The sequence below is a fragment of the Carlito syrichta genome, unplaced genomic scaffold (genome assembly GCF_000164805.1).
Source record: "Carlito syrichta isolate Samal-C Ts95f unplaced genomic scaffold, Tarsius_syrichta-2.0.1 Scaffold314328, whole genome shotgun sequence".
In the NCBI taxonomy this organism is placed as follows: Eukaryota; Metazoa; Chordata; class Mammalia; order Primates; family Tarsiidae; genus Carlito; species Carlito syrichta.
The window spans coordinates 680,502-701,243 of record NW_007258424.1 but is presented as its reverse complement, the minus strand read 5'-3'; the positions used below and the strand labels follow the sequence as shown (position 1 = coordinate 701,243).

Sequence of the window (20,742 nt, the reverse complement as noted above, 5' to 3'; positions counted from 1 at the left end):
TTCCACAGATGAGCCCTGCATTCGCATCATTAGTTCATTACCATGAAGGACCGGGCTGTTGAGCTGACCTACTTTTCCTGTTTGCCCACAAGCAGGCTAAGCCTGTTTAGCCTTGTCTGGAGGGGCTGGGCAAAGCAAGTTGCTTTCTGAGGCATACAGATGGCAGTCTTCCGAGTGAACGTGGTGGAATCTGTATGCCCTGTTTGCTGTTCATCTACAGAGTTAGGGCCCAGCACCCAGGGTGGCTCGAGCCCAGTGTCCAAGCATAGGGGCAGCCTGAAACCTATATCCAGCTTCTCTGCAGAGATCCTGCGTGAGGATGAATTATTGCTGAGATTCGAAGCCGGGGTTCTCTCCAAACTTTTAAACACAGATTCCTAAATGGAGGCCTTTCATGTCCCATCCAAGCACCTGTTCCGAGCCCCAAGAACATCAGCTTCTTGCAGAGATGCCGAGAGGGTGGGAGCCATGTCTGTGCTTGAAAGGCTTACCATCGAGTGCGGGGGGGTCGTGGACAGCTAAGGGGCTGGTGAGACAGAACCCCAAATCAGAGAGGATGGTGATGGGTCTGGGGACAGAGAAAGATGCCCTGGCAGGGTAAGTGGCGTTGGGGGGGAAGGGTGGCTGTGTGATTGGGGAGGGGGCTGAAGTCATAGATTGGCAGCTTGTCATCCAGGGCTTCGAGTGCTACTATTTGGAACCGTGGGAGGTACTGGTGTTATCTTCCACCCACCCCCTTGCCCCCGCCCCACACATATTTACTGCTTTCATTTTTTTTTTTTTTGCTGAAATACTGCTAGATTGCTGCTTGTGGGTGTAGGAGAGTGTCTGTTAGAGTTGTTTAGAGGAAGAAAGGACCAAACCATCGTGATTAAAGAACAAAATGTATGGAAAAACCACAGGCCAGTGCTTCATCAGTAGTTCATGTCACCAACTCATGTATTTGGTGTGTAGCAACATGCCTTAAGAAGGGTATCCCGGGCCTGTGCTGTTTAATTCGGAAGCCATGACTGGACCTTCTGACTTGAGCAGTAGGGGAATCCTGTCTCGACTCTCCTTGATTACTCTGAAGCCACCACCCGGAGCTTTGGAGGAGGAGTCAGGCCAGCGGGTGAATTGTGCATGCATTGGGGCCGCTTCATTCAACATTTGCGAAAGGAGAGAACTAGGTCTCTGTTTTGAAAAAATACACCTCTCATTTATCTTGCAATTTCTTTAGTGGTATCCAGGGGCAGAGTGACAGATGTAAGGAGAGGGAGCTGTTTCGCTTGCAACGTGAATATCTAAATGTACATTGGGAAGTTGGAGACTTCTAGGCCCGCTGAGGCAAAACCCAGTTGGCCTTTAGATGGTGCAAAAGTCAGACATTTCTAGACCTGGTCACACCCCTCCCTTTGCTTGATGAGTGAGTAAGACCGTCGTGTCCAGTGGTTGACCGGAGTCAGGGTCTTCCTGATCGAAATGCTTCCAGTCCCTTCCCTTGGTTGGGCTCTGGGGTTGTCTGCCCATGGGTGGTTTGTTTGTGTCTGTTCTGAGTTGTGTCTCGTCTCATATGAATTGTCATGTCCGAAGTTCAGGCCGTCCTTCAGACTTTGTATGTGGCAGGGCCTAGGAGTGTTTTTTGAGACGAAACGTCGACTCTGCTCCACCATCCCCGTGTTCCCTCAGGGCTCTGTGTCATTCACAGTGGCAGTGGTGGGTGGAGAGCTCCTGGGATGCGGAAGGCACTAGGCAGGGCCAGGTCATCCCTGTTCTTACTGTGGAAAAGCTTTGTGGGTGGTTGTCGGATAAAAGAGGGAAGGACTTCCTTCTGTGTTAGAAATCTTGCTCTGTCTCAAAACTGACGGGCATCCAGATGTATGAATGTTTCCAGAGGATCTTCCTGTGGCGTCTCATGGCCTGATCCCACCTTCAGGCGGTCCTGGCATTCTTTTGCTCTGGTGCTCAGCTGGGTGGGACTTTGAATCAGGTGGCTTAAAATATTCATTCATAGCCGGGCTCGGTGGCTCAGCCTGTAATCCCGCGCCTTTGGCAGGCTGAGGTGAGTGGATTTCCTGAGCCCGCGGGTTCGAGACCCGCCTGGGCAGCGAGACCTCAGCTCACAATAAATCAAAAAATCAGCCGGGCCGTGGTAGCGCATGCCTGTAATTCCGGCTACTCGGAAGGCTGAGGCGGAAGGATCGCTGGAGCCCGGCAGGTCGAGGCTGCGGTGGCCGGGAGCGGCCCACTGCACTCCGGTCTGGGCGACAGAGTGAGACTCCCACTCAAAAAATAAAATAAAAAAATAAATAAAATTATAAAAAAAAATATTCATTCATTCTCTATCCCCAACCTCTGCCTTCTTTAGACATTCAACAAACATTTATTGAATACTTGCACGTGACTCTGAGTCTCAGTGTTCCAGAATCAAAGTGGGAAAATGGAAATATGAGGCCCTGTGTTGCCTAAGCACCTCACTAGGGAGGGTAAGAAGCTATCGGTGAAGGACTTGCCTTGGGATACCCAGTGCCTCTTCCAGCTCAGGCAGAGGCATGCCCTTCTCTTTAGGACCTTTGAGGAAACCCGTCGTCCCAGTCAGCTTTTTCCCCTGCTGGCCTCTGGTCCTCACATCCCAGCTTCTCTGTCTCCTGGGTGGTCTTCCTGACGCTAGTTTTCTCCCTGCGCATTTGATCCATGCGCACGTTCTAGCAGACTGGATATCCTGAAGTGGGGGATTGGGGGCTGGCGTGTCCGGGATTGGCTCTCTCTGTGGATTAGGATCCAGTTGTATCGAGGCCAAGAGAAAGGCCTTGCCGGGCAGCAGACGTGGATGGTTCCCAAATTCCCAGCTGGGCCTGCATGAAGCCTAACCAACCAGAATTTTCAGACAACTCGGATTTAAAAAAGGGAAGCAGCAGCCTGTCAGTTTAATACCCTAGCAGATATATCTCAGTGCCTCTTTTGAGTTTTTGATTGACTCTTCAAAAGTGGTGTGAAGTCGTGCCCTTCCCTTTATTAGTTGTAGATGCTACAGAGGTGTCCCCTGAGGTGGGCAGCCAGGGTGAGTGCGTCCTGATGGGGAGGGCTGATGTTGAACTAGACGGATCATGGTGTTCCTCGTCCACAAGCCCTCCTCCTGCCAGCGTGTGGTAGTGAGTTCTTGGTTCACATGGAGTGAGACGAGACCCCCCTGCTTCTCTTTGTGTGCAGGGTGAGGTGTGTAGCTTTGCTGGGTCTCAGTATGACACACGTGGATGATAGCTGACAAGGTCACACTCTTCAAGGTTTGTTGGAACGGCCTCAGCCCAGTGATGCTGGGTAAGGTATGCAGGGCCTCCATGAGGGGCCGGCCATGTCCTGTGAGCAGGCCAGGCTCAGAAGTAGTGGGATCGCTCAGCTGGCCTCAGAGAGCCAACCAAGGTGCCTCCCTGCATTTGGGTCTAGGGTCAGTAAGGGGTGGGGAGAAGGTATGGCAAAGTTGGCTTCAATCTGGGGTTCAGTAAAGGAGTGCATTGGGAACTTCCTTGATAGTTTCTAACCCTGAATGCACCTCTCCTTAGAATTGTCGGCCTGCCCGTGGGTGGACCCGGGTCGAAAGGGCATCTGGTGGGAGCGAGAAGTGAAGGTGCCCTGGGCTGTACAAGTGAAACTGTACCCTTGGGATATCAGGCCAAAATGCAGTCAGGAAGCTAGCCGTTGGGGCTACTTGAAGGCCTCCAAATATGCCCTGTTTGCTCATGCCCCAGTGCCTTTGAACAGACAGTTCCTTCTGCCTGGAGGGCTCTTCCATTCGCGACTGAATTGTATGATGGAGAGCCAACAGGAGGAACCAAGAAGGCTCTAGCTAGGTGGATACCTCTTAACAGTGAGTAGGTTAAATAAGTCATGAGAGATTCATGTGCTGTGAAAGAAGACAACCCCTTGCCGCCGGCACTGTCATGGATGCCCCCTGCAGGGCTGCTGGCAGCCCCTGAGCTTGGCCTGGCCCCAGCTGTGTCAGCAGAGGCTTTACAGGGAGGGCAGACAGTGCATCCTCTATTTAAACTGTAAGTCGAGGAGATGGTAATGGCAGGAGAAGAGGGAAAGTGAAGATGCTTCGTGCCACAAGGTACGGCATTGTGTGGAATTGGACCAGTGTGGACAAGAGACCTGCGGCTCTGAGGGTCCTCGACTGTAGAAAAGGGGTCTCATCTTTGCTTCAGCTTACTGATGCAGTCGGCATCCCTTGGCTCTTTTTAAGGCCACCACATCAAGTGAAGCAAGGAGGCTAGGGGACGTTCAAACCTATATCTGGTTCATCCCCAAACTAATTTTTCCGCCTCCTACCGTTAGCCATCCACACAAAACCTCCCACGTTTTGATGAAGCCTTATTGGAAGCTATGATAGTAAACCCAAGATTCTGCAGCCTAGGTGTCCAAAACTCATTTGACTTCTTGTTTCAAGGACATCTTCTCTTTCTTTTTGCCCTCTTTGCAATCTTCGCCACCGAAGGAGCGCTTGGGGAACAGTTACATGGAGGGAGAGGCCGTGCTGGAGTAGTATTTTGTGGATTCATTTGGGTCTGTCCGGAAGTCAAACAGCAGTTCTCAAAGAATTGCACTGACTCAACTCCAGGCATGACTCATAAATCTCCTTTTCCCCTCTTGCTGATTCTTCCGGGCATCTATTGTCCACACCCTGACCACACACTGTCACCCATCAGAGTCTTTGGTTGACTCAGGCTTACATGGTGTGGTCTGAGTCCTTGATCAAGACACCCCTTAAGAGGAATCTTAAGCAACTGAAACACGAGTGCTGAGGGTTACAAAGATAATGTGTCCTCTTAGGATGGCCCTTCCATCCTGATCATGATGCCCATTGCCATTTTGGCAATTCTTTGCCGACCCATCGATGTCATGGTAAATTTACTTATGACACATGTTCTAACTTTCTCCATGCATTCCTTCCTCGCGTATGTCACCATCTCCTCGAATAGTGAATCATCAGAACTTTGGAAAGCCCGAAGGAAGAATCACAATCTTAACAGGCAAATACAGAAGCCTCCACTTGGGCTTTTTAAACGTTTGCAATAGTGTTCACTTATGGTCACAAAACTCGTCGGGGATCTGGGTTTCTTCTGGGAACCCCACTCTGGGAGGCCCCAGCAAGCACCAGAAGACCTGACTCCTTGGGACAAGGCTGGAGTGGGCTAGCTTTAGGGTTGACTCTTTCTGCCTTGCCTTTTCCGGGTTGGCAGATATGCCAGAACGTGAGGAGACTTCCTCAGTTGAAGGGGAGTTGGAATTGTGGGAGCAGCTAGCCCTCAGGGTTTCACTGTCCATTTTCTTTAGAAAAATTATTTTTTTCCCCCAGTGAATGAATCATTGCAACTCAAAAGGCCATTCTCTGGAGAGAAAGAATCAAAATATGGAAGTTATTTCCTATCTTCCCCAGATGACAAAGGGAAAGAAGTGAGCGTCGCAGTTCATCAGCAACTGTTTCTCAAACCTTTCTCTTTCTTCCATATAATGAGGAAAAATTATTACCAAACTCCCATGTGTGAGGCACAGACGTTAATCCAGAATGCCATGAGGTCCCCTCACCAGGGACTGACTGGGAGGACAGAAGGTACACACTCTGTTGGCACTAAATAAACCCCCATCAACTGGGGAGATGCGTGTGCTTGGTTTCGCCTCCTTTGGTTTCAGCTTGTTCTTGTTTTCAGTTTTTTTGTTAATGAACTAAATTCCACCAGGCTTGGTTGGTATGATGGGGCTGGAATAGTAGGATTTTCTAGCTAACTTGGGACCTGTAATTCAAACCACTTCTCAGTCGGTTTAGAAACATCATGATTTTATTTTGTAAAAATATTGGTCTTGCAACACAACAGGCTCATGGTAGTCATTTCAGGGAAAATTCGTGATGATACAGAGTACCATTGGGCCTATAAAGACTTGCCCAAAAGTTCTAAATTAAAAGACACTGAAGAGGAAGGCTGAGTAGCTCTTATAGCAACATGGGCTGGCAAACTGTTGTTTGGAGACCAAATCTAGCCTACAACCTGTTTTTGTAAATAAAGTTTTATTGGAACACAGCTATACCCATCCATGTATATATTGCCTATGGTTACTTTTGTGCTATCATAGCAGAATTGAGCAGTTGCAACAAAGGCTGCATGGTCTGTATCTAAAATACTTACTGGGTGACCTTTATAGCAAAGGACCTACCCAGCCCTGTTTTGGTAGAATAACATACCTTTCCATGCATGCTGCATGAATCCTCTGGAGACCCAGGAGTGAGCTGCCAGTCCCCAGGGGATCCTTGTCACTTGCATGATTCATCAGTCTCCTGTCTCGCTGCTGACACACTGTGGGACCCAGGGCAGATGCGGCATAAGAAAACATCCATGCTGCCATTTTCTGGTCCCTATGCACCGAGGGCCGGAGTTCCAATCAATTGTGTAGCAGGTGTCTGTGAGAAAGAATGTTCTAGAGTCCTTGGGGCAGAAATTTCACCTGGCATGTAAAGGTCATCTGCAGGCCTCCGTTTTGTCCTTGGGTTCAATTAAAATCAACAGATACTTAATTGAGGGCCTACTGTATAAAGGGACGTCCTCAGTCATTTAAATGTATTCCCCCTTCCCTTCTCCCCTTCCCTCATAACCTCACTATGGCGTGGTGCCCTCCTATTGAGTTCTCACTAGCTGGTCTACTGCTCCAGACGCCACCAGTGTGGATGCAAGTGTGTGGCTACCTGTCTTCCACCTTCCCCCCCAATACATTTTCAACACTGACTGGAGGGAAAGCACAGTACTCCTGCTCCTCCCAAAGACATTGACAGGCATATGCATCCATTTCTACGGTTAGCCTTTTAACTCATTGTCATTACTGATTCTGTGAGTAATAGCAGCTCAGATGTTTTGATGACTTATTTGTGCCGGGACCTGCGCTAGGGATTTCTTGTGGATTCTCTTGTTTCTTCTCACAACCACACAGTGAAGGAGACTCTTCTGTCATCCTCAGCTCACCGATGGAGGACAGGGCCCAAGGTCACACCGAGCTGTTGAAGGGCAGAGCCAGTTCCTACTTGGGTGTGCTGGCTCCATCCAGGCCTCCACTGCCCTCTCCGCTCCACAGACGTGGATGCTGGTCCCAGGAACTCTGACACGTGGTGCGGCACACTAGCTCTGCCTCCCAGCAGTAGGTGTGACTCTCTGCCAATTCCCTGGAGACTTCCAGACCCACCCAGTGCTCCGCTGGCCTTGCCCGGCTAGATTCTCCAGCTGCTCTGCTTCCTGGGCCTGGCCTGAGTTTCTTTCCTTCCCATCCTCCACCCCCAGCTCAGTGGTCTCCATAGCCCCGCCAGCAGCCACAGGTAGTCCCTGGGGGCGGGGCAGGCCAGAGGTCAACTAGAACACCTGTCTTTGGGTGCCTCTTGGCTGTAAAACACTCTTCCCAGCAAACAACGCTTCTGCCTCTGCTCAGGAACCTCTCTCTGAAACCTTAGGCCTGTGTGACCCAGAACCCATCTGCTTCATCCTGTGGTGACTTTCTTACTGGGCAGAGAACGTGTTCGTTGAAATTCAAGGCAGACGAGAAGGAAGGGTGAAGCTTAGCATCACCTGCCTTAGTCAGGGGCTCAGTGAGGACCGTGTGCGTGGAAAGGGTCAGACGGTTAGGCGAGGCAGATGTGCAATGAACAAGACTCAGGCTGAGCTTTCTGTTCTCCAGGCATCGTGCTGGGTCCTTACTTGCATGTGTACATACAGATGTGCCTCTCGTTCACACCTCACACCATGGTAGAAAATGAGGGCAACAGAGGCTCTGAAGTCTAAGGGGGCTTGCTCAAGGTCATAGAGTAAGTAGGACAAGATGGAAATTTAAGTCAGGCTGAATCTGACATCACACATCTCTTCTCCTGAGTGGCTGTAGATGGGGAAGGGTCGCTTGAGTCAGTGCCAGGAGACAGGGCCCAGGGTCTGTAGGCCAGCCATTCAGCCTTGCCCGGGGATGGTACGTCCTGATCTGTAAGTGGAGAATAACTAAAGCCATCCCACCCACCCACAAACTGATGGAGATAAAATGAGATGATACTTTTTCAGAGCTTGGCAGTTATCGAGGGCTGGTGAGGGAACCTTCGGGCCTTCCTAAAGACCCCTGGTCGTCATGTCCATACAAGTGGATTTTCCCTGTAGTCAGTGATTTCTGCACGCACAGCAGCTTTTGTTTTCATTTTTGTCATTCGGATATAATCATACCTCTTAAGCACTGTTACCCTGGACCGTGACCATGGGGAGGTTTGTGAAAGTGAGTAGTAGGCAGTTGCACGGGGATTCAGATAGAGATTTGGCCCTGGCTGTATCCTTCCTGTCCTCCCTCCCTCCATCCTCTTCATTCCTCTTGTGTATATTGGAGCACCTTATATGCGTAAGCAGCTGAGCTAGACGTTGTGAAATGGGTGAAGATGCGTTAGACCTAATACTTGCCATCAAAGCAGAGAACCTGAGCTGGGTGCTATGGCTCACACCTGTAATCCCAGGACTTTGGGACCCTGAGGTGGGAGGGTCACTTGAGGCCAAGTGTTCAAGATCAGCCTCAGAAACATAGCAAGACCCTGTCTCTACAAAAAATTACAAAAATTAGCTGGGTGTGGTGGCATGCACCTGTAGTCCCACCTGCTCAGGAGGCCGAGGTGGGAGAATCTCTTGAACCCAGGAGTTTGAGGCTATAGTGAGCTGTGATTGTGCCACTGCACTCAAGCCGGGACAACAGAACAAGACCTCGTCTCTCAAAAATAAAATCAGTAAAAAGTCAAGAACCTGTTTTTTATATTGGCTTTGTAGACTTAGTCAAGATCATTTAGAACCACAGCTGTCCTTTGAGGTGGTATCTGTCATTCCTTGCTCGAAATTTCCTGTGCCTTCCCATTTAACACAGGGCAGAAGCCAAAATGCCCGCCCCGCCAGACTTCCTCTCCCTCTCATTAATTCCTTCCACCACACTGACCTCTATACAGTTTCTTTCTCTCCTTGTTGTCTGGTGCCTCCCACAGAGGTATGCCTATGGCTTACTCCCTCCCTCCCCTCAGATCACAGCTCATTGTAGCTCATCCAGAACTTCCAGGACTCCCTAAAACATCAGAGCAAGACTCAACCTACCCCATTCACCACAGCTTTCTCCATCCCCCCAGTTCTCTTTTATTTCTTTTCACGGCAGTTATAACCAGGGAACAGGCTCTATGTTTACTTATTTGCTTGCCTGTGGCTTGATCCACTCAACTGACACACACATTCCTCACCCCACGTCAGCACTGTGAGTGCAGGGGCTTTGCACATAGTGGTATCCTTGTTGCCCAGGCACATAGGATATGCCTGTGGAATCACCAAACATCACACATGGAGGACTTATTTAGTGCTTTGGTGAATATACTCTCCTGCCTCTTCTCAGAGCTTAAGAAGAAGGCAAGTAGGAGACAGTGTATGTAGACCGGAGTCTTCCATACTGGTTAGATGTCAGTTTTCCCAGCATGAATCCTTCAATTCAACACATTCCCAATCAAAATCACATCAGGCATTTTTATAGAAATTGACCAGCTAATTCTAAAATTCACATGGAAATGCAAAGATCTGGAATAGCCAAGGCAGTCTTGAATCAGAACAAAGTTGGAAGCCTCACTCCACATTGATGTCAAATTACAACACTACTACAGGAGTTAAGATAGTGTGGTACTGGTGTAAAGGCAGACAAGCACAGAGTGTGGTGGAGTCAGGAAACAGTACGTCTATATAAACAGCAGGTTAGTTATACTTTCAAATGAAATGCTCAAGATGTTTCCAGGTGAAGAGCCTCTAAATGTAAAACAATGGGTCCAGTTGATAATCTGATAAAAGTTCAGTGATTGTATATCTAAGTCTAAAATCACAGAGAAAATTGTGTACTTTTTCCCCACAATAATTAGATATACCACTTTAAATTTAGAAAGCCTTCACCTGAACAAAAGGTATCTTAAAGAAAAACACATTGTACATATTACGTGTAAATGTAACTAGCATACCACTTAAAAATAAGTTTATCTCCACCTCGGCTGGATGATTGTCAATATCAGCAGTGATAAACCATGTTGACAGCATGAGGTGATGAAAAGGGAACCTGACCTCTGAGACCATCTTCTCAAAAACCCAACCAGTCTGACTTTGAGAAGAACATCAGACAAACTCAAATTGAAGGACGTTCTACACGTACTCTTCAAAACTGTCAAGTATTCAGAAACAAGGAAAGCCTGAGACCTAGCACGGTCAAGAGAAATCTAAGGAGACATGATGATAAAATGTACTGTGTCTTGGATAGAATCCTGGAACTGACAACGGACATTCCATTAGGTAACTAAAGAAATCTGAATAAAGTATGGATTTTTCTTAATAAAGATGTATCGATATTTTATTAACTGTGACAAATGTACTATACTAATATAAAATGTTAATAATAAGAGAAACTGAGTGTGGAGTATAGAGGAACTCTCTCTCTCTCTTTCTCTCTCTGCATATTCTGTTAATCTAAAAGTGTTCTAAAAAATAAAGTTTGTTTTTTAAAACGTTTTCCTGTGTGTCTTGACTCGGCAGATGTCCTGTTGAATAGAATAGAGAGTCTGTAAACACACACTTAAGACACCACAATATTTGGCGAAAGTGCTTAATGCAATTCGTTAGAGACAGAAATATCAATAAATGATCCTGGAGCAACTGAATGTCCGTATAGGAGGAAAATCCTTGACCTCTATCTTACACCACCCCAAAAATTTAATTTGCAGTGAACTGTAGATTGAAATAGGAAAGGTAGATGATAAAGCTTCTAGAAGAAAACGTAGGATAATTCCTCACAACACTGAGGTGGCAAAGATTTCTTAGGACATAAAAGTTGATAAATTGGACTTTATCAAAATGTAAAACGGCTCATCAAAAAACACCATTAAAAAAGCATTAAAAGCATGATTGGTAGAAAATCCTCACAATACCTATATCTGACAAAGTACCTGAATCCAGAAGAGGTAAACTTTATAAACTGATATGATGAAGACAAACAACCCAAAAAAAAAAAAAAAAAAGGAAAAGCAGCAAAAGATTTAAAGACTTAGATACCTCACAAAAGATAACCAATAAGCACATGCAGAGTTGTTCTACGTCATTGGTTGTCAGGGAAATGTAAATCCCAATGAGATCTCACAGAACACCCAGGAATGACCAAAATGAGTAAGACTGGCAATACTGAGTGCTATAAAAAATGTGGTGTCTCTGGAGCTCCTGTACACTACTGGTGCAAATATACTTGTGCAGTCATTTTGAAAAAAAGCCCTGCAGTAAGTCAAGTAAGCATATGACTACTCTATGATACAGCAATTATACTCCTAGGTATATGCTCCTAAGAGAAATGAGTGCGTATTCCCACGAAGAGCCTTGTTCATTTTGACCAGTAGATGAAGGTGGTATCTGCTAGCCTTTTCCACTAAAAAAAAAAAAAATTGCTGTTCTTTTCTTTGTAATTAATATTGTGAGAGAAATACTTTGTGCAAATATCCTGTTTCTCCCCCAAACTTTTTTCCATTGATATTAGCGACCATCAGTGGATCTTGTCTGCAACAATTATTACTATGATGTACTGATGGCGATTTTCCATTTCCCTTACTCCTTCTAAAATTATTTATTTAATATTATTATTATTATTATTTTATTTTTTTGAGTGGGAGTCTCGCTCCATCGCCCAGGCTGGAGTGCAGTGGCACGTTCACAGCCACCCTGGCGTCGACCTGCGGGCTCCAGCAATCCTTCCACCTCAGCTTTCCAAGTAGCCAGAACTACATGCGTGCCACCACGCCTGGCTAATTTTTTGATTTATTGCAGAAACAAGGTCTCGCCAAGATGCCCAGTCTGGTCTCAAACCAGCAGGCTCAGGCAATCCTCTTGCCTCAGCCTCCCAAAGTGCTGGGATTACAGGCTGAACCACCGAGCCCGACCTTATTTATTATTATTATTTTGAGTTAGAGTCTCACTCTGTTGCCCAGTCTAGGGTGCAGTGGCATGATCACAAGTCACTGCAGTCTCGACCTCTTGGGCTCAGGGGATCCTTCTGCCTGTGAACCGCCTAAGTAGTTGGAAGTACAGGCACACACCATCGCACCCAGCTAATTTTTTGATTGTAGAAATGAGATCTCGCTTTGTTGCCCAGGATGGTTTCAAACTCCTAGGCTCAAGCGATCTTCCTGCCTTGGCCTCCTGACGTGTGGAGATGACAGGCATAAGCCACCGTGCCTGGCCCCTTCTACATGTATTGAGTGAAATCTTCTGTCTCCTTCCCTAACCTCCCATTTATTTATTTATTTATTTATCAGCCTAGAGTCATGGATATTTCATTTATTCCACAGGTTATAAACAATACTTTCATCACTTATTTTGTGGCTTAGATTACCCTGGGTTCCCTCTCAGCCTCTCTTTTCCTCAGTCTCTCATTATCATTTATCATTATTTCTTGTGTGATTGTCGGGACAGATGCCTACACTTCACATCTGGGGGGATGTAACAGGCTTTAAAAGACTCAATGGAGTTTGTGTCCTAGGGAAACCTAAGAAACCAAGAACTGGAAGAGTCCCTGAAAGATGCTGGGGACATTCTGTGTGCCCGCTGCTCTCGGTCCCCATGACTGTCCATCCGAGGACAGACATAGGCTCCCTGCCTCCGCCTTTTGGGAGAAGTGGCTAATAGGAGACTCAGTGGGAGATGAGAGGGTAGGTGGAGGATGAGGTGAGGGTTTTTATTCCCTTGGCTTCCTTCTTGGCTGTGTCCCTCCATCAAAGGCCACCTCCCCTATGGGACACACTCCTTCCAGGTTTAAGAAATAATTTCTTTCGGGTCCCTTCACCTTTAGAGGTGTTAGTAGCCCGGCCGTTACCAGCCTCAGGTAACCACGCTATCCCTCTTGGTTTCCTGTTCCCACCATACCCTTGCAAATAGTCCCTTTGTAAATAAGGGTCCCACAAAGGATTCTAACCTTGCCAACTGCTTCCTGCCAGGACTTTGTGACTCATAAACCTTGTGAATGTCTAATCCATGTAGGGTATATGGTTGTCTGGGGTACAGGCTTTGCTGCGTCCCTTTGTTTTTCGTTTTGGTGGTTAATCATAACAGCCATTATTTCTCCGCTCCAAGCAGAATCTCTTTTGCCTTCATTTAAGCTCCTTTTCTCTTTTCTGGCATTCTGTGATCATAAAAAAGATAGTTGTTCAAAATCCTTCTCACTGGAAGCTCTCTATACAGTTGGGAAGAATCACTGTGACGCCCTAAACTTTTCTGTGATCCCTTTAACCTGACCTCAGAGGACGTCTTTTCTTCCCTTTTATCCTCTTCAGGTCTTCCATACTATGAAGTGAAAGAATAACTCTAAAATATAGGACTGGTGAGGGGAGGACAGCCACACTCGTAGCAGCAAGATTCTCAACAGCCAAAGGTGGCAACAACCCAAGCGTCCATCAACAGATGAATGAGCAAGCAAAATGTGGCATAGCCATATGATGGAATATTGTTCAGCCTTGAAAAGAAAGGACACTTGGGGAGGCCAAGGTGAGAGGGTTGCCTGAGCCCATAGGTTCGAGACCAGCCTGGGCAACTTGGCGAGACGTCATCTCTACAATAAATCAAAAAAATTAGCCGGGTATGGTAGCGTGTGCCTGTACCTCCGGCTACTTGGAAGGCTGAGGCGGAACAATCATCTGAGCCCAGCAGGTTGAGGCTGCAGTGGCCATGAACATGGCACTGCACTCCAGCCTGGGCAACAGAGTGAGATTCCAACTCAAAAAAAAAAAAAAAAAAGGAAATTCTGACACCAGCTGCAACATGGATGAACCTAAAAAATTCTGGTGCAACATGGATGAACTTAAAAAATTCAAGGCCATTGTGCTAAGTGAAATAAGCCAATCACAAATAGAGAAATACTGTATGATTCCACCTATAGGAGGTACCTAGAGTTGTCAGATCTACAGAGACAGAAAGCAAAATGGTGGTTGCCAGTACTGGAGAGAGTGAGGAGTCGGACTTCTTTAATAGATACAGAGTTTCCATCTTGCAAGGTGAAACAGTTCTGCAACAGATGGTGGTGGTGGTTTCACAAACGTATGAATGGACTTGATCCTGCTGAACTGTGCACTTACACATGGTTAAGATGGTAGATGTTATGATGCCTATTTCACCATAATTTTTTAAGTTAAAGATATGGAATACAACAAGATTAACAAAGCAAGGACATGGGTGTGGAGCTTCTGTAGCAGGCACTGCGACAACTCTGCTCAGGTCCTGTCTCTTCATGCTGGGAGCAGTTCAGCCAAACGGCATAGACAGGGGTCAAATGAGAGAAATCAGGGCAGGGAAATGAGATGATGAGGAAGAGGAGGAAATGGGTGTAGATTGTCTGGGCTTTATGGGTTCAGGAAATGTCTGAAGGATAAACAGATATAAATCAGAGAAGATGTGGTTGATAAAGAATAGCTATTAGTCATTTTTAGATGTTTCCTTTATGACTAAGCACCCCCCACCCCAGTCATCCAAACAAGATCCCAGGACTTCAGGAAAGTGGACCGAAAGCAGCAGCCCAGCCGTCCTGTGGACGTGCTCTGTCCAGGGTCTCCTGGGAAAGGGCACAGCTTGGCTGGGTCCTTGCTCATGCCCTGGGGTCTTCGACAGCTACCACTCTCCTTGGAAGCACAGACATAGGGTGGGCATCGTTCAATGAATTGATGTCGCATTGCTCATAAAACTTTGAACAGGTTGCATCTGGAAGACATTAAACACATACCTGTTTGCAGATGTGCTAACCCTGATACAATTGTGCTACAACCGTCAACTTTTACATGGCATTTCTTGCTAGTCGGTCAATGAATATACTGGTTGTTTACTGCCTGGGGCAAGTGTGGAAATGGGCTGTGGCTGCAGAATTCCTCTTCCTTGCTTTGGCTTGGACCCATGCTTCGGCACGTGGGTGACCCAGATCACAAAACTAACTCATCTCAGAGAAAGATCGCTCCACTGAAAAATCTCCACATCTTGAGAGTGATTGCCAGTGCCTTTGCAAAGTGTTGGCTTTGAAGGTCTGGCTTGAGACCCTGTGTGTTGAACACAGAAGCATGTGGACAGTGGTGAGTCAGTCTTTCCATGGTCCCCTCCCTTCCCTTGGTCACACTCTGCCCTCTCAGCCACCACAACCTTTGGCCTCCAGCTCACCCGCAGGCTCTGGGCCTCATGGACACCCTGAGAACAGTTCTGCTCTGTGCGGTGGACTGGCTGGCGGGGAAGCACCCCAGCCAGACCAGGTTCCGGGAAATGTGTGAATGAAAGAAGGAACCAGGGCTGTGGCCCTGAGGAATGGAGGGGTCCAAAGCCTGCGTGTGGTAGGACAGGAAACCGGATCCGTGGGCCCAGGAGGCATCAAGCCAGTGGCTTGGGAGAGTAGAGGCTCCAGGAGGCGAGGAAGAGCATTCCTGGATTATTGCTTGATCCTTCACGTCTGTATGCCTTTACCACCAAGGGGAGAGGAAGAAGGTGCCAAGAAAGGATTATGGCTTCTACTCCTTTGTGGCTGATTCCTCCAGGCCCCTTTGAGGAAGTCTGTGCGTTCAAATGGACTGATAACACTCTCATTTAGAATATCTTAGGCTACCGGGATCCTGCAAGGAGGGGTGACAGATCCCCGGCATCCACCAGGAGGTGCTTGCTGGTCTAAGGCTGGAGATAAACAGATGCTGCTTCGTTGAGCTAAGTCTAGACAGCACTTCTCAAAGTGTGGTCTGGAGTCCCCTGGGGTCTGTGAGGTCAAGGCAGTTTTTCAAAATATCATTAACACATGATTTGCTTTAAAAAAAAATCCTCATTCTCTCATGAGCATACAGTGGGTTTTTACAGAAGCTACTTGGCATCTAATGACTTCATCACTCTGGCACCTAATGGATTGAATGCTTGTGTATGTAAATGTTTCTCAGTTTTAGCCCATGTACAAATAGTGCTTTGGCGTCTTTGACAAATTTTGAGAGTGTCAAGAGGTACTGGGACCAACGAGTTTGAAAACTGCCGGGCTAAGCCATGTGAGTTAGATAGGACCACAATGATGACAACCAGAAAGACTCGTAAGAATGATCTAGAAGCCGGACATAAGGGCTCCTCCCTATAATCCAAGCATTTTGGGAGGCCGAGTCTGGAGAATCATTTGAGGACAGGAGTTTGAGGCCAGCCTGGGCAATGGAGTGAGGCTCTGTTTATTAAAAAAAATTTTTTTTAAAGTATTAGCTGGAGTGGTGACGCATACCTGCAGTCTTGGCTACTCAGGAGGCTGAGGTGTGGGGATCGCTTAAGCCCAGGAGTTAGAGGCTGCAGTGAGCTGTGATTCAGTCCGGGCGACAGAACATGACCTTGCCTCTGAAGGAAAAAAAAAGGAAGATCTAGAAGCAGACAGTGATCATCTGTTCTTTTTCTTCCCTCTCACAGGAAACACTGCAGAGAAAATCTAATGGATGAAGATGAGAAAGACAGGGCCAAGAGGTAAGAAGGAGCTGTCCTACCTGCCTCCACGGCGTCCACTGTGGGTCCAGCAGTCCGATTCTTGCTTGCCCTCACGCTGTGTAAGTGAGAGTACCAGCTGGACAGGCATGGTGGGACAGAGTCTGTCCTTGAAAAATCGTTCTGTGAAGACATTCCAGACCAGCTCCCTTGGTTTTGCTCCTCACTGTGAAATTACTCATCGATGGGATAGGCCCCAAACGTCTCTGCCTGTAAACTTTTTTGCGTAGATACCCTTGTAGTGAGGCTGCTGGCCCTCCCTCCTCTCATTCTCAGATGGCTTAGAATGTTTGCTTACACCCAGAAATGGCTGCAATAATGCAGTGCCCATCCTAACACTGGGGAAAAACAAAATACAAACCTAAGATTGCTTTTCAAAGCAGGTTTTATAGCAGCAGCCTGGGAGGCCCTTCCCCAACCCTACCTGGAGGCTTGACGTGAATTGTTCTCGCTCACATGATTTTTTGATGAGATTAGAAATGTTTAGCTTGAGATCAAAACTCCCATTGTCTCTAGAAAACATGCTTTGTGTTAGGCGAGGTTTTCAATGCTTTAGGGAATTCATGGTGCATTTGAGTTGTTTGATCAAGTATTCTGAACCAGGGCATGGTTCTACTTTCTTCCTTGAATTTCCATGTAAATCCAGTGAGTATTAATTGAGTGCCTATTGTGTGTTCAGAACTGTGCTATTTTCCTTGGGGAAGATGCAAAAATAGTCCTTGTGCTCAAGAAGGAAACAGCTTGAGAAATATTTGGGATCCCTAGATAATGAAGTTCACAGTTTACCATTCTGTGTTCCAGCTATAAGCATGTCTGATTCTGATGCGATGTATTATTGAAGGGTGTGTGTGTGTGTGTGTGTGTGTGTGTGTGTGTTCATCCACGAAGTGGTGTGGTATAATGAGAAGCGAATCAAACAGGCCTGGCTTTGATTCCTGCCACTGTTTTTGAACAAGTTATAAACCTTTCTCTTAGCCTTAGTTTCTTCTTCTGTAAAAGGGGGTGATAACAGTAGCAACTTCTCCCCAATTATTACTGTGGAAATTAAATGTGGCTGTGTCTAAGCCCCTGGCACAGTGCTGTGTACACAGGACTGATAAGAAGAGCTGAGGCTTACAGAGCATTCTCCACATGCCTAAAGTATTTTACATGTAGTCACTCTCCAAGCCTTGTGACACGCCTCAAGATAGGTTGTGATTAGCCCCATTTGACAATCGGGAAACCCAACGCTCAGGGGTCGCACACCCATTGGGGGCAGGCAGGGATTCAGATGCAGGTGTCCGTTTCTAAAGTCTGGGTGTCTAACGACTTCCACGACCCAAGCAAATGGAAGCTGTTTCTGTGATGCACCACCTGCTAGAGGGGTGGAGACAGCAATGCTGACAGGAATTCTTGCTTTCCAAAGAACGGGTCTGTAACTTGGCAATATTATAAAATACCGTTTACTCCATTTCTTGATGAAAACGAGCACCTGTTGGCAACAAAAAGCAACTGCTTCATGCTCGACTCTTCTGTTAACCCAGTGTTAAGGAAATACAAGATTTCCTCTCCCCAGTCAGCTGTGAAGTTCTGTTTCCAGAACCCCCAGCCTTTTGTTGCAGGAGGGGAGGTGGGTTTATAGCTCTGCTGCCCGCTGTTTATAAGAATCAAGGGTGTCAGGTCAGATCAGCCGATGCTTGGGGTTCTCCAGAGAGTGAATGCCGATTCTGAAACACAAGCTAAGTCATTTTGTTATTCTTTGACCCCAATGGTTGGTCTCCACACTGATAAAACGGTTCGGACAAGAGGGAGGAGTTCAAATACAACACACAAGAAGCCCACGCATGCCATTTTGCTGAAGCAGATGTTTCCAAAGGAAAAGCTTTAGCTGTTGGAAGACTGGTTATTTCTTCTGCTCCCCTACCCACAAGGTAGACGAAGAGGAAATGGTAGTTTGTAATGGGGACCAGTGACTGAGATGTCCCATCTGTATTGTTGACTAGGTAGTGTGGTAATCAAGTGGAGGATACAGAAGAGGGTGCACAGCTTTATTCTACCCTCAGGAGGCTTTCAGGCGAGTGAGGAAGGCATTCATGAAAACCAGCATAGAGGAAAAAATGTATCAGTACCGATGGAATATATGTTGGGCCAAGCCAGGATGGTGATCGTCATTTGTAAGCTCAGGGAAAGTGATGTAGTGAAGGGGAGAGGCTGATTTTATTTCACCCATGTGGTTTCTTTGGATGTAGATTTAAAAGGAAAGGCGTGTCCAGGAAGGTTGTAGCCAGTGTGGAAGCCATGGGCACCATGCACACTTGCAGAGTGTCCTGTGTGCGGGCAGTGTGCGGAATGAACACACCTTGCCCTGTGTGTTGGACAGGGTGCTCACACTCCTGGCTGGAGCCTGCTGTGCTAACTTTGCTGTGACTTTCTTTCATAGGCTTTAAGTTTTTACTTACATTATCATAAGCTCTGACCCAGGGGGGAAATGGCAGTAAAAAATCGTTGAGGCTTCCTTTTTGTTTGGTGATTAAGGCAGCAGGCATCCCGAGAACACTAGAGGTGACAAGACACATGTTTCATTTATATTGCCCTGTAATTTCCAGATGAGTGATTCTGTTCTCAAAACAAAGAGAAAAGTAGAACTGTACTTCCAGGCAGAATGCTAATTCTTCCCGTGGCCCAATAAACAGCAGAATTCAAAAGGGGCCTCCCTCTATCAGGGGCGTTTGGCTTTTACCCTGCTGGGATCCTCCTTGGGATGGCTAGGAAGAGTGGTTGTTAGAGAAGTGTGTGCTTGGCAGGTGTAGAAATTTGGGGGTGTCTTAGAGAGATCCAGAACCTCTCTGGGGACATCTGAGGCAAAAGGCAGGTGACTGAATGTCTTTTCCATCATTTCAATAAATTTTAAATTGAAAAAAGATGGTCAGAAATCTACCACTTGAAAATGCTGCTTTGCTTTAGAACAGACTAATGAGCATTCCTTTTTAGAATTTTGGTGGCAAGTTCCTAAGGATTGCGCTCTAGTTAAATGGTGCCTGTGTAACCGTTAACTAAGAGTCACTATGAAATGAGGCCAGCTTCTCATTTGGGCCCAGAATCTCTCTGCTAACTGTGGTTAAGAGTAAAGCTGTTCCTGCTGCATCTCGGGAGAACAGATAGCCTCAGCTGCTCTCAATCACCCCAGATGCTTTGCCAAATCTCTGCAGTAGAAAACGTCCTGAGTTCCCCCCAAGTTCTCCATGAGATGAGGCTGGCACCAGCCTGACCTGTCTTGCCCCATGGGGGTGAGTTTTCTGCCCACCCACCCAAATGATGTCGTCTTCTTGCACTGAACTGCTTGAGGCTTCAAGTTCAATGATGCCCCCAAATCCACTGCCTGAGTGTGTGGGGGGATACTGCCTGAGTTACTAAAGCCAGGGGGTGCACACTTGTCCCCAGTCACAAGTCCGGGCATGGGAGGGGACTGCTCTGACCCTAAATGAACCTTGCTTTATATCAGAGTTGCCCAAAATGTATTCTGGAGAACACTAATCATGCCCCCCAACAAGTTTGTACAATGTGTTTACTATTTCTCCCTTTTGGAGTATTTCAGGGCTTCTTAGCACATTAAAGGTGCTAAGATTGCAATTAGCAAATAAACAAAAATATGTTCCATCTTATGTTACCGTGCATTTAAAAAAATCATCTGGAAGACAAAAGTGACAACAAAATAATCTTCTCTGACTATGGTTCTTTCCCCCGTTCCAAGTAATTCCTCGTTATTTTTGTGGGAGACCCTTTGGCCAGTACTTTCTTGGGCAATAGATACACGGACTTTATTCCCATCATTTTTGTGCACATTCTTATATGTAAAAAATACCAAAATAACATTTGAAAAGCATAAACAAAGGTCATTTGCAATCGTGTCACCTAGAGATAGCCGCTGTTAATGGGGCAAATTTCCCATCAGCTTTTTTTTTGTACATTTCCATCCAATTTTAACAGGAATGATAAACCTTTGTTAATATGGGTGTTCAGACTCTATTCCCAAGGAAAGTTAACCTTTTATGCACAGGGTTGACTTCATGTAGAGGATACTTAAAATTTATGTCATGCCTCTGAGCATTGCATGCCACGGGTGCTTCTTCAGACATCACCTATGAGCACCTATTTGGGGTATTTTAGTTCTACAAAAAAAATTTGAGCTCCTTCTACAACCTCAGTTTCAGGCACT

At 46.7% G+C, this 20,742-nt stretch overlaps 1 protein-coding gene across 2 annotated transcripts in view; it reads left to right on the top strand.

The window, feature by feature from the left end:
- Positions 1-20,742, top strand: part of NPAS2 (neuronal PAS domain protein 2) — a 174,516-nt gene that overhangs the window by 68,548 nt on the left and 85,226 nt on the right. The window contains exons 1-2 of one of the 2 annotated variants that reach the window (XM_021719226.1): positions 13,480-13,565; positions 16,476-16,529. In XM_021719226.1, coding sequence (XP_021574901.1) covers positions 16,498-16,529 — 32 coding nt within the window. In that variant the 5' untranslated portion in view covers positions 13,480-13,565; positions 16,476-16,497. Of the gene's footprint in view, positions 1-13,479; positions 13,566-16,475; positions 16,530-20,742 lie in introns of those variants that run through there. The other variant, XM_008071436.2, reaches the window with a different exon arrangement.